Genomic DNA, 12,781 nt, shown 5'->3' with positions numbered 1-12,781 from the left:
AAGCTGGAACGGAAGCGCCATTTTGGTGACAAAAAGCAGTGAGTACTCCGGAATTTCCGAGGAAAGAGGAGAGCTGATGATTGTAGTTAAAAATGGACAATAATAAATAAAACTTGGAGCCTTTTAAGCTAACGAACTGATAAAAGAGATAAGACCGAAAGAAAGCTTAGAAGCGGCAAATCTTTTGAAGCACGGTCCTATTTTAATGAACTAGCCTAAAAGCGAAACTAACTCTGGCCGGACCGTGCCAAGGTCAGAAAAATAAGACTGTGCCTGGGAATTGCTGATGAACTAAATAATTGTGGACTGATCCTGTTTGACTGTGGCAAAGTACTTGACAGAACTTTTAATAACAGATCGAGTACCGAAGCTTGGAGACGACATGTTATCTTTGTGGGGGGAAAATTCCCCCCCCCGCCACATACTTTGTTAAGTGGATTTACAATGTACAATCGACTCTGCTAGATAGACTGTGTATGGGGAGCAGACGACACCTACTGGAGGAAAGCAGAATATCATTGCCAGGTTTATTTCTACGGAGAGAAAACTCCCCCCCCTCTTGCTTTGTCTGCTGAAAGGAGAAGCCGTTGTTAAGTGGATGCACAATGTATTGAACTGGATAGACTGTGCGTGAGGAGAGGAAGACACCTACTGGAGGAAAGCAGAATATTATTGGCAGATTTTATATATCTAATTGACTTTGGAGCTTTTTTCCCTTTTCTTCAGAGATTTTGCAGCAAGAACGAAACTGAACTGTGGAAATATTGAGGTGGGAAAGGCAAGATCTCTTTTCTTCCTTTCTTTGTTTCTTCTTCTTATCCTTTTCTACTAATCTGGTTCTGGAAAAAACAGTAGAAGTTGGAAATACCGGAAGATTGCCTTTTATCTGGGTGAGGCTGCATATGGTTTGAATTCCCTGCTGTGTTAGCGCATCCAACTGTTTGGTTAAAAACCCCTGGGACACTAGAATTCTCCACGATATTAACTCTTGGGCTTTTGGGGTTCTACGGAGCCTGGATCCTCACAGAAGGACTTGGTGGACAATTCAAGAGATGTGGTATATGGAAGTTGAAATTTAAAGTGCCAATTTTTTTTTAAAAAAAAAACCTGTGATATATATACATTACAATATTGGGCAAAGATTTGGGAAGGTTAAGGGAAGGTGGTTGATAGTAGGTTTTGAACTGGGGTTGATTTCATAATGGCTGCAAAGAGACCGAACCCCAACCCCAAATCCCAAACACCAGGAACCTCTCCAGCCCAAACATCAGCACTAGGGAAATTAACCTCTCAGGAATCAGAAAAGTCTGATAAAGAATGGCAGACCACTATGCAGAACCTGCTGTCCACAGGATTTGATCAAATTAATCGACGATTGACCGAAATGACAAACCAAATGACGTATATACAGGCAGAATTGACTGAGACAAAGGAGCAGGTAACACAAATCAAAACTAAAACACAAGATATAGAAGGGAAAATGAAAAATACAGACACCAGACTAGATAAAGCTGAAGAAAGTGTACAGCAGATACAGAGAGACCAAAGGTAATGCCAGGACAGGCTAATAATGCTGGAAATGGAACATGCTCTTAAGATGCTAAGAATCCAAAATGTACCAGAAAAGGGATCTGAGGACTTGGAGACAGTAATGAGTGAAGCCCTCGCACCAGCAATAGAGATGGATGTAGCGGAATTCCGCCAAGGTCTGGAAGCAGCCTTCAGAGTGAGTACAGCATATGTTAGAAAAAATAATTTACCTAAAGAAGTACATTTGAGATTCACGAAGAAGGCAATCAGGGATAAGGTTTTAAGGGCTTCACAAGAAAAACAATTGATAATAGAAGACAAGAAAATTAATGTCTTAAAGCAAATCCCATGGCAAGTGAGACAGAGAAGAAAGGAATATGCATCTTTGGCACAGCTACTCCAACAAAATGGAATCTCATATAGATGGCTAACACCAGAAGGGCTATTTTTTCGGATTGATACACAGAGATACAACATAACATCCCCGATGAAGGCACAAAACTTCATAGAAAAAAATGAGAAGAAGCTAAAAAAAACTGACAACAAGGAATCAGAAGAAAGATCTCGAGAGGAACAAAGCCGACTATCACAAGCAGAATCAGAAACAGAGACAGAAGAACAAGAAGCAATAGAGCCAAGATGTACTAGAAGCATGATGAAGAAAAAACAAAAGGATAGTAATTTAAATCAAGATGACTAGAAAACAACTGAAGATCTTATCAGTAAACGTAAACGGCCTAAACTCACCCCAAAAGCGAAAAAAGATCTTTCTACAACTGCAGAAACAGAAATCTGATGTTATATGCATCCAAGAAACGCATGTGAAAAGAAAGGATTTGAAATTATTAGAATGGCCAAGATTAGGAAAACTATTTGCGGCTTCAGACGTGAGCAAAAAGAAGAAAGGAGTAGCTATCTTTATTAAGAAGGAATGGGAGCCCTCCCTGATTTTTGCCTCAGAGGATGGAAGGATAGTAATGGTGGAAATCCAAAGAGAATCTAAGAAATTCCTAATAGTCAATATTTATGCACCAAATGGAAATCAAGAAAACTTTTATAAACAATTGCACCGAGAATTGGCAAATAAAGAGTATGATCATTACTGCATAATTGGAGATTATAATGCTGTTTTCGACAGAGAACTAGACACAAAAACAGAAAAATCTAGTAGAAAGAAGAGAAGCACAATTCCAAGAAATTTCCTACAATTAGCAGAAGAATTAAATATGGTGGATGCATGGAGAACATGTAATCCAAAGACAAGGGATTATACTTTCTACTCTAACAGGCATAAATCGTGGTCAAGGATTGATACATGTTGGATATCAACAAACCTAATGAAAGAGTTGGAACAAATACATATCTTACCGAATACATTTGCAGACCATAACCCAATTTTGTTACAAATAGGAAGTAGAACAAGAGAATTCACTTGGAAGCTGAATATATTACATCTAAAAAATGAAAAATTTAAGAAACAAGTAAAAGAAGAAATGGACTTTTTCTTTAAACAGAATATGAGACCAGATATCTCAATGTTTATGATATGGGAGGCAAGTAAGGCCTTTTTTAGAGGAATAGCCATAAGATTTGCAGCTAAACAAAAAAGAGAAAGACAGAAAAAATATGCGACTCTGGAAAGTAGATTAGCCATAGAGGAGAGGCAGTTGAAACAAAACCCAACAAACAAAGAACTTATAGAGAAGATAAAACTTACACAACATCAGATAAATATATTGCTCACTGAAGAAACCGCAAAGAAGTTCAAATTTGCAAAGCAAATTTTTTTTGAGAATGCAAATAAACCAGGAAGATGGTTAGCATACAAATTAAGGAAAGAGAAGGAGAAGACAATAATCCAAACTTTGAAAGACGAAAAGGGAACAGAAAAATTCAAACAGGAAGAAATAAAGAAAATTGCTGAAGATTTTTATAGGAAGTTATATGAGAAAAAAGAAGTGGATGGAGAAGCCCAGGAAGAATATTTGTTGAAGCACAATAAAATGAAATTGACTAAAGAACAAATTCAGGCCTTAAATGAGCCTATAACGTATGCAGAAATTACAGAAGCCCTTAAAAAACAAAAAAATGGGAAAGCACCAGGCCCAGATGGACTACCAGCAGAATACTACAAAGAACTGGAAGAGGTGCTTCTCCAGCCATTTAAAAAGCTTCTAGAATGCATTGAAGAAGAAGGGAAAATACCAGCAACATGGACTGAAGCAACAATCTCTCTTATACATAAGGAAAACACGGAAGGTAAAGAAATACAAAATTATAGGCCAATTTCATTGTTGAATGTGGACTACAAAATATATGCGACTATCCTGGCAACTAGATTGAAAAGAATTTTAACCCACTTGATACATCAAGATCAGTCTGGGTTTCTCCCTAAAAGACAGATGAAGAATAATATAAGGATAGTCTTAAATGCCCTGGAATACTATGAAGTACACCCGGAGAAACAGATGGCTATGATATTCTTGGATGCGGAAAAAGCATTTGATAATCTTGACTGGAATTTTATGATGCACACATTGAAAACACTGCAGGTTGGAGAAAGATTTATGAAACTAATTAAAGCAATATATACGGAGCAAAAGGCAAAAGTAAAAATCAATGGCGAACTATCAAAAGAAATCCAAATACAGAAAGGTACTAGACAGGGGTGCCCACTCTCCCCACTCCTGTTTATTTTGACTCTGGAAATACTAAACGAACAAATTAGAAACAAAAAAGAATTGAAAGGATTAAAAGTGAAAGGTCAAGTCTACAAACTCCAGGCCTTTGCGGATGATTTAGTTATCATATTGGAAGAACCATTGGATTCAATAGAGGACCTGATGACAACGTTAAGAATTTTTGGTGACATGGCAGGAATGAGAATAAACCAAAAGAAGACTAAATTACTTACCAAAAACATGAGAGAACATGAAAGACAAGAGCTAATAGAGAAGACGAACTTTCATGAGGAGAAGAAAATTCGATATTTAGGAATACAAATTACAAAAAAGACAAGTACATTATTCAAAGATAACTACATGAAACTAATGAAGGAGATACAGAATAATTTGGAGAAATGGGACAAATTACAACTATCGTTGTTGGGAAGAATTGCAGCAATTAAAATGACTATTTTACCAAAAATCCTATTCTTATTTCAGTCAATCCCTATAATATTAAAACAGTCATTTTTCAAAGAATTTAATAAGATAATCATGAGATTTATATGGCAAGGTAAAAAACCAAGAATTAAAATTAAGGCAATGCAAGATGCTAAGCAGAGGGGTGGCTTTGGTCTTCCTGACTGGGTTCTGTATTATAGACCTTGTATTCTAGATTGGATAAAAGAATGGATAACTCTAGAAAATGATAGATTACTTAGCTTGGAGGGACATGATTTGCAATTAGGCTGGCATGCCTATTTATGGTATAAAAAGGACAAAGAACAAAAAATTTTTTAATTCACATATGATAAGAAGAGCTTTACTGGGAATGTGGAGAAAAATTGTACAACAAATTTATTACAAAATACCTGTATGGGTGTCACCGTTAGAGGCCTTTATCCAACCCAGTCTTATGACAAAAACAAACTTTTTAAAATATCAAGATCTATTAAAAAAGGATGGTGAACTAAAGTCTAAAGAAGAGCTAGAGTCACAGAATATATATATAGAGTGGTGGCCTAGAGCACAGCTAGAATCTAGATATACAAAAGATAAAATAGAAGGCTTCTACTTAGAGCAAACGATTTTTGACAAACTTTTATTAGGTTCAAAAGAACAAACTGTTAAGAAAATGTATAATTATATGTTGGAAATTAAGATGCAAGATGAAATGGTTAAGGAATGTATGATTAAGTGGGCACAAAATATAGGGCATAACATTGATATTGATCAATGGCTGAAAATATGGCAAAATAATATAAAGCTTACAAGATCGGTAAACTTTAAAGAGAATATATATAAGATGTTTTATAGATGGCACATGACCCCAGAAAAATTGTCAAAGATGTATACAGATGTATCAAATAAGTGTTGGAAATGTGAATCACAAGTGGGAAGCTATTATCATATGTGGTGGTCATGTGGAGTAGCGAAACAATATTGGAAAAGAGTACATGTAATGTTGGAACAAATATTGCTCTGTAAAGTGCCATTAACCCCAGAACTGTTTTTATTGAGTATGATACCTGAAAATATAGATAAGTCAAAGAATTATATAGTTATATACATAGTTACGGCAGCTAGAATTTTATATGCTAAAAATTGGAAAAGATCAACGGTACCGAAACAAGAAGATCTTATTGAAAAGATACGGGAAATAGCCGAAATGGACATTTTATCAGAAGTTATGAAGGACTATCCCTTGCAAAAGGCAACAGAAAGATGGGATCTATTTAACAAGTGGACAGAATCAACAGGCAGCTTGTGAACAGTACATATTGAAAGGAGAACTGAATCTAGAAGGCAGAAAAGAGTAAATAGAATAATTTAAAATCTTGATATGGCAATAGGTACAGAATGGATGAAAGTATGTTATTGTCTCCCCTCTTCCTCATCAATCCCAATTCCCTTTTCCTTTTTGTTATCCCTTATAAAAAATAAAAATACAAAAAAAAAAAAAAAAAGAAACTGCGTGTAGTGGCCACCCTGTCATGCATATTCAGCAGTTCATTTGCATGAACCAATAGGGAGCTGCAAGGAGGCAGAGCCAGCTAGATAGAAGGGGGGGCTATAGAAGAGTGTGGAGGAGATTAGAGAGAAGGGAGCAAAGAGGGAAGAAAGGTTTGAAGAGAAAGGAAGATCGTTTGTTTGGGCCTTGAGGCAGAAAGTTTAGGGAGTGAATAGTCAGAGTATTACAGTGGTGCCTCGCAAGACGATTGCCTAGATTGCTGTTGCGCTTCGCAAGACTATGGTTTCCTATGGATGATTTTCGCAAGACAATGATTTTTCCCCATTGGAACGCATTATATAGATTTCAGTGCATTGCAATGGGTAACCACGTTTTGCAAGACAATGTTTTCTATGGACGATTTTCACAAGACAGTGATTTTTCCATTGGAACGCATTAAATAGAGTTCAGTGCATTCCAATGGGGAACTGTGTTTCGCAAGACGATGTTTTCGCAAGACAGCGTTTTTCACGGAACGAATTAGCATCGCCTTGCGAGGCACCACTGTACATGTATTAGTTAAGTATAGAAGAGGTTAAGGGAAATACTGAAGCTTTGTGTAACTTTAAGAATGTGTGTAATAACTATTCATGAAAGAACCTCAGTCTTTCATAGGAAAGATAGGCTGATAAACAGATCAACGGGTGGCAGTGTGGTAAAGGGCATGTTGGGAAATGTAGCGTGAACTTCATGTTTGGTGAAATAATCAGGGGCCACGGGGTAAACGTCACACTATGATACTGACCCTTCTAGAAACAGGATCTTTTACAGAAACACAATATGGATATTTATGCCAAAACATACCAAGGAAATAGAAAAGGTCCTGCTTCAGGACAGTAATGAAGTTATAACAAAGACACATACAGTACATGTGTAATTTTCCTATACTTAATGCTCTAGCCCTAATGTTTTACTCACTGAAAGAGGCAATCGCTGCAGGATCCAAAGTAAGGAAGCCACGTACTGCTACAGATGTTTTAGCCAAGTCAATCCTAAGTAGTGGATATGAAATAGATATGTTTAAATGTAATGTAACAAGAAAACAATGAAAATAATTTACTCTGATATATCAGACGTACTTTATAACTAGGAATCCAGTTCTCAATGAAGCCAATGGCAGAATTCCATTGTTTTTAAGACACTTACACTCAACCACAAACGTTAGGGGTTGCTGTGCTAGTAAACAAACGGCACAACGACTGTTCCATCAGTGCACCGTCAAGTTGTGTGCCAATGTCAGGAACTAAGTCAACTATGGCAACAGGACAAAAATGGGGGCCAGTGATAAAACTACTAGAAGAAACATTCTGGTTTCAGGCTGGTACTGCCCCGGTTTGGAAAAAAAAGTATCTGATTGTGGCACAGCACCGATATTTGTGTGTTTCTGGATCAGCTGTAAGGATGTTCAGTCACCAATGGGTTGAGTTCACACACCCCTTACTAATTTTAAAGCTTGCTAGTGCACTTTAGGGGTTAAAGGGCTGGAACTTGGAGGAAAACAACAACTAGACACCAGCTGCTATAGCAAAAGGAGGAAGCATCAGAGTAGAGACAGCTGAAATGAAAGCTAACACTTTCTCTGGAAACTCCCAAGTGCTGAGCCCCTGAGGACACCTCAGACTGACCTCAACCAGTCTCTTATATTTCCATCCATCCAACCAGCCAGCCATTTTGGATCCAGACATGGCAAATGGAAGGTGCTGTATCGCTTACTAAACACCATATTCTAGGAGACAGCCATTTGCTGGTCTCCTCCTATCCATCCAGAAACAAACATATACCTGCACAAACCTAAGAACAAATTAGGTCTGCTCACCTCCAGACCTTCTGGGCAGGTCAGCCATGCATTGTACAGCAAATATTGTTATACAGCCGTGCCCCGCTTAACGAGGAAATCGCTTTACGGTGAGGTTTTTGCAATTGCTATCGCAAAACGATGGTTTAAATGGGGGAATTTCACTTGGCGATTATCAGTTCCCTTCTTCGGGAACCGATTTTCGCTTTACGACAATCAGCAAACAGCTGATCGTCAGGTTTCAAAATGGCCACCAGCTGAAGACAATGGCCCCCCGCTGTTTTCTAGGATGGATTCTTCACTTTACAGGCACCGAAAATGGCTGCCGTATGGAGGATCTTTGCTGGATGAGCAGGTATTCAGCCCATTGGAATGCACTGAGCAGTTTTCAATGCGTTTCAATGGTTTTTTGATTTCGTTTGACGACGTTTTCGCCCTACAGCGATTTTGCTGGAACTGCTGTACAAACCAGCTTAGACATACTTGGGCAGCCATTTCTGACATATAACAATGACACAACTCCGTTCTGTAACTGGACTGGGGAAAAAGAACAGTGGAACACAAGGAAGAGATGGTAGGATTGTGACTCAGTTCATTTGCCCAGGATGGGAGGTGCTTTAAAGGGCGACCACAGAGCCAGCTGTGGCAAACTAACTTGGAGAATGATGTTGTAACTAGATCAGGATTTTAATCAGGCTTTAAATTTAGAAGGAAACCATAAACACTATCATTAGGCTAGAGAAATGAGCAAAAATGAGACCTGTCAAAAGCTGAAACAGTGCTAATTGTAAGCAGGAGATAAAGTAGGCACTGAGAAGGATACGCCAACGTCTTGTACTGCTGGAGCAGGTTTGAGACAGTTGACAGCTGGTCTCCTGCCAGGACATAAATCACGATGATATTCCAGACAGTGTAGCCAGAAAGAAAGCCATGTGTGAAGAGTCCAATCACCCTAAATGGATACAGGCATATTACGACTCAGTTGGGTTGGTATAAATCTTACAGAGTTCAGGTGTTCAGGATATCACAGACTTGAGTAACAACGAGGCTTAGAACTTTTATAATTCTACCATCTTCAAGACAATTTCTATCTCCTTTCACTTTTCCTTTATTAACAACATTTAGCTACATATTATCGGTGTTTGCATGTTTCTCATTTCTCATTGGCCAGAGAACTTATTAGCGATCCATATACACCTGCTGCACAACAGGGTATATACAACATAATACAACTGACGCTCATTGCTCAGCAGCAATTCACTCCGGTGAATTACCCCATTTATACAAATCACCAACAAAATTCTGGAGCTATGTCCTTACATCTTTGTTTTCACATTTTCAGGACAATGCTGCTCCTGCTATACAGTAGGACTAATGTATCCATAGGACATCAGCTCCAATCCCCCGTGGATGCTGAAAAATGTGAATTGTAGCAAATACTAACACTATACATAGGATGGTCTCTGCCTCTCTTTAGTGGTCAGTTCTGGTAACTTCATCTTTAGAAATATAAATTTCTGTAGGATTATTCTTTTAATATTTTCAGACTGTAGCTAAGTGAATCAGCAGATACTGATGCCGCAGATAGGAGGGCTGTACTGTACAGTATTCCTATTTAGAATTTAAAATGTTTTCAGTTTCAGGAGAAAGGATTCAAAAGAAAAATTGACAGCTAAGCTGCATACAAGCTTTTTGTGGTTGGTCTAAAGAAATAATAATAATTACAGGTAGAGGGTAACTGACACTTCACCATCCTATAGTTCTCTAAAGGAACATAGCAATGCAAGGTACATGGATGTGATTGCATTCATCTTACAAAACACCTACCCAGGTTTCACTATGTGTCTACATACCACACATGACATTTAACAAAGCAATCCTAGATGTCTGGAGAGGCAGCTAATAGTGGTTAGAATGAGGCAAAGATGCCCCACTGCTGGTGGGACAGCAGTCCCAAGTATACTCATGAAAACTCTGCAGGTGGGACAGCAGTATTGGCAGCAGGCCTGAAATGAGATTTCTGGGAGGAGGGGCATAGATCCAAAGCCACACCCCCCAGGTACAGATTCATTCATAAGGGAAGAACTAGCCGGAGAAATAAGTCAGGGGACATTAATGTTACCATTGCCACTGTGGTAGCCAAGACTATTTCTCTAGCTCTGGCGGTAATGCCCTGTCAGTCACAAAAATTTGCAGTAATAAATACAGCAAGAAAGATCACTTGTTCAGCACAGCCTTTCTTGCATCTTGTTTCCTCTTTCTTTCTGTTTTCCTGATCACTTGGAAAAGGGTCGCCAAAGACACAACTTCAAGAGGGAAAATTTCACTTGGACATGTAATTCATTTTCAGTGGGACATCTCATTCACTTAACCCACCTATCGGCTCTCACTGATGTTCAAATGGGGCTAAGTTCATACCTAAAGCCACGATGAACTGAAAGTGCCACATCCTTGGTAGTCCAAGAAGCTTTCATATCCATAAATACATCAATGTTTTCTGTAGTTTTAATCAAATCTCTGCGGTCAGCTGCCTGGAAACGTCCTGAAGAGAGAAAGTGACATTTAAGGAACTATAAACTATAAATCCTTTGTTTATATCTAGTTGCCTCACAAGGCTTTTTTGTGTGCAAAGGATAAGGCACTCAGACTGCATTGATTTGCTTTTCTTTATAGACCCACTGCCACTGCTGCTTCTGAAACCTTTTTTATTATGATTCTCTTTGAACTAATTGTACATGCCATTGAATGTAGGATGGCATTGTGCAGTTTTGAAAACTATCTGAAACTCTTTGCTTAGTGTAGTAAGTTGCACTGGAGTAGGCCCCCTGAATCAATGGGGATTTGGGGCACAATTCCTCTTTAAGTCCCACTGATTCAAATTGACCTATTCTAGTGGTGACTAGCAGAACCTTCACAGTGTTTTTAGTTGGCAAGAAGAGCCAAACATGAACAGCATGGATAAGATTACTTTATTCATGACAAGACTGAATTCTTAGCAGTTAAAGCTTACTGCAACATACAGACCTCGCCAACCTGAACTTAAAGCCACTTAATTCCTACATAGTAAACAATCAGCTAAGTCCCCTATTACTCAGTGAAGCTATCTAAAATAATGCATTACACAGCACATAACAGCCTTCTCTAGAAAACAAAATACAGTAGGACCCCCACCCCCATATCTGCGGGGGATCTGTTCCAAGCCCCCCCCCCGGATACTGAAAAATGCAGATTACAGCAAACGCTACTGTGTTTCTCCGAAAATAAGACAGGGTCTTATATTAAATTTTGGTATAAGAAGGGCATTAGGGCTTATTTTCAGGGGATGTTTTATTTTTTTCATGTACAACAATCTACATTTATTAAAATGCTGATTAGTAGTAGTCAGCAGATAATGATCCTGTGGATAAAGGGGTCCTATTGTAAAACAATCTACTATTTTGTTACAAGAGTAAGAAATTACTTACGATTTCTTTCCACAAAGACTTTGCTTATCGGTTGGCTAACACCAGTTGGAATGGAAAACACAGGCTGCTGCTCCAAGGCTTTGACTTGCTCATCTTCAATGATATCTTCCTCCTCTACACCAAGCTCGTTGGAACTTTCTGCTGGCCGCGTTTTCCTATCATTACAACAACAACAAAGAGAGGAAGGGAGAAATGCGGTTATTCTCTACTTGGCAAACTAAGGGCATTTTGCACATCATAGGATCATCAGCACTGTGCTGTAGTGAAGTAGTGTCTGATCTGAATCACTGGCACTGTTGTATGCATCTCTGACTGGGAGATCACAGGTTTTGGCTTAGACATGATCTGATTGATCTCCTGTGCTACAGCACTGCAAGCAGTCAGCATGTCATGTTGTGCAGAAGTCTAACAACATGAGCATCCAAGTATGTACTGTATTTTTCTGTTTATACGATGACGCAAAGTATAAGATGACTCCCCCCCTTTTCTAACGCCAAATTGGAAAAAGCAGGGATCAAAGAGCTCCCTTTTTGCTAAGCCCTGTGCCTTGGCAAAAGGCAAGACAAGCGGCTGTCAAAGTCACTGCCACTTTTCCTTGCCTATTGAGAAAGCACGGAGTTTAGCAAAAAGGAAGGGAGCAACTCCTCCCCTTCCTTTTTGCTAAGCCCTGTGTCTTCTGTGTATAAAATGACCCTCATTTTTTTCTCAAATTATTTAAGGAAAAAGTGTTGTTTTATACACAGAAAAATACGGTATGTATTTGGTACAGAAGAGAAGGTTATTTATTTATTTATTTATTTATTTATTTATTTATTTATTTATTTATTTATTTATTTATTTATTTATTTATTTATTTATTTATACATACATACATACATACATACATACATACATACATACATACATACATACATACATACATACATACATACTCTGCCTATCTAGTCGAATGACCACTCTAGGTGACTTCCAACATACAAACACAACATATAAAATATAACAAAATATTTATATATCAATATACAGATTATTCAAGATGAAAAAAAAGGAAAAAAGGAAAAAAGGCAAAAAATACAAGAAAAAAGAAAGAAGAAAAAGAAAAGGGAATCAGGTTTTAACTGGAGGGAAGGCCTGCATAAATATCCAAGTTTTCAACTGATTTTCTTCAAATAAATAATGTTTCTAGATTAAATGTATTCTCAAAGGCTAGGTTTCTAGATAAAAATTCACACAATTACACAATTGAAAAAGAGTCGGAACAAAGTCAATTTAGTTTAACAAAGGGTTTATTAAGTGCAAGCATTCTAAACATTTTAAA

The 12,781-nt window shown here is 38.0% G+C and overlaps 1 protein-coding gene across 5 annotated transcripts in view; it reads right to left on the bottom strand.

Annotated features, from left to right (window-relative positions):
• The window catches only part of TMEM237 (transmembrane protein 237), a 36,602-nt gene that overhangs the window by 3,792 nt on the left and 20,029 nt on the right, over positions 1 to 12,781 (bottom strand). For all 5 annotated transcript variants that reach the window (XM_072978786.2, XM_072978790.2, XM_078379827.1 and 2 more), the window contains 4 exons: positions 11,464 to 11,618; positions 10,418 to 10,541; positions 8,760 to 8,951; positions 7,123 to 7,196 (listed from right to left, as the gene is read on the bottom strand). In XM_072978786.2, the coding sequence (XP_072834887.2) occupies positions 7,123 to 7,196; positions 8,760 to 8,951; positions 10,418 to 10,541; positions 11,464 to 11,618 (545 nt within the window). The remainder of the gene's footprint in view (positions 1 to 7,122; positions 7,197 to 8,759; positions 8,952 to 10,417; positions 10,542 to 11,463; positions 11,619 to 12,781) is intronic.

The sequence above is a fragment of the Pogona vitticeps genome, chromosome 1 (genome assembly GCF_051106095.1).
Source record: "Pogona vitticeps strain Pit_001003342236 chromosome 1, PviZW2.1, whole genome shotgun sequence".
Lineage (NCBI taxonomy): Eukaryota > Metazoa > Chordata > Lepidosauria > Squamata > Agamidae > Pogona > Pogona vitticeps.
This window is presented reverse-complemented; position numbering and strand designations above follow the sequence as displayed.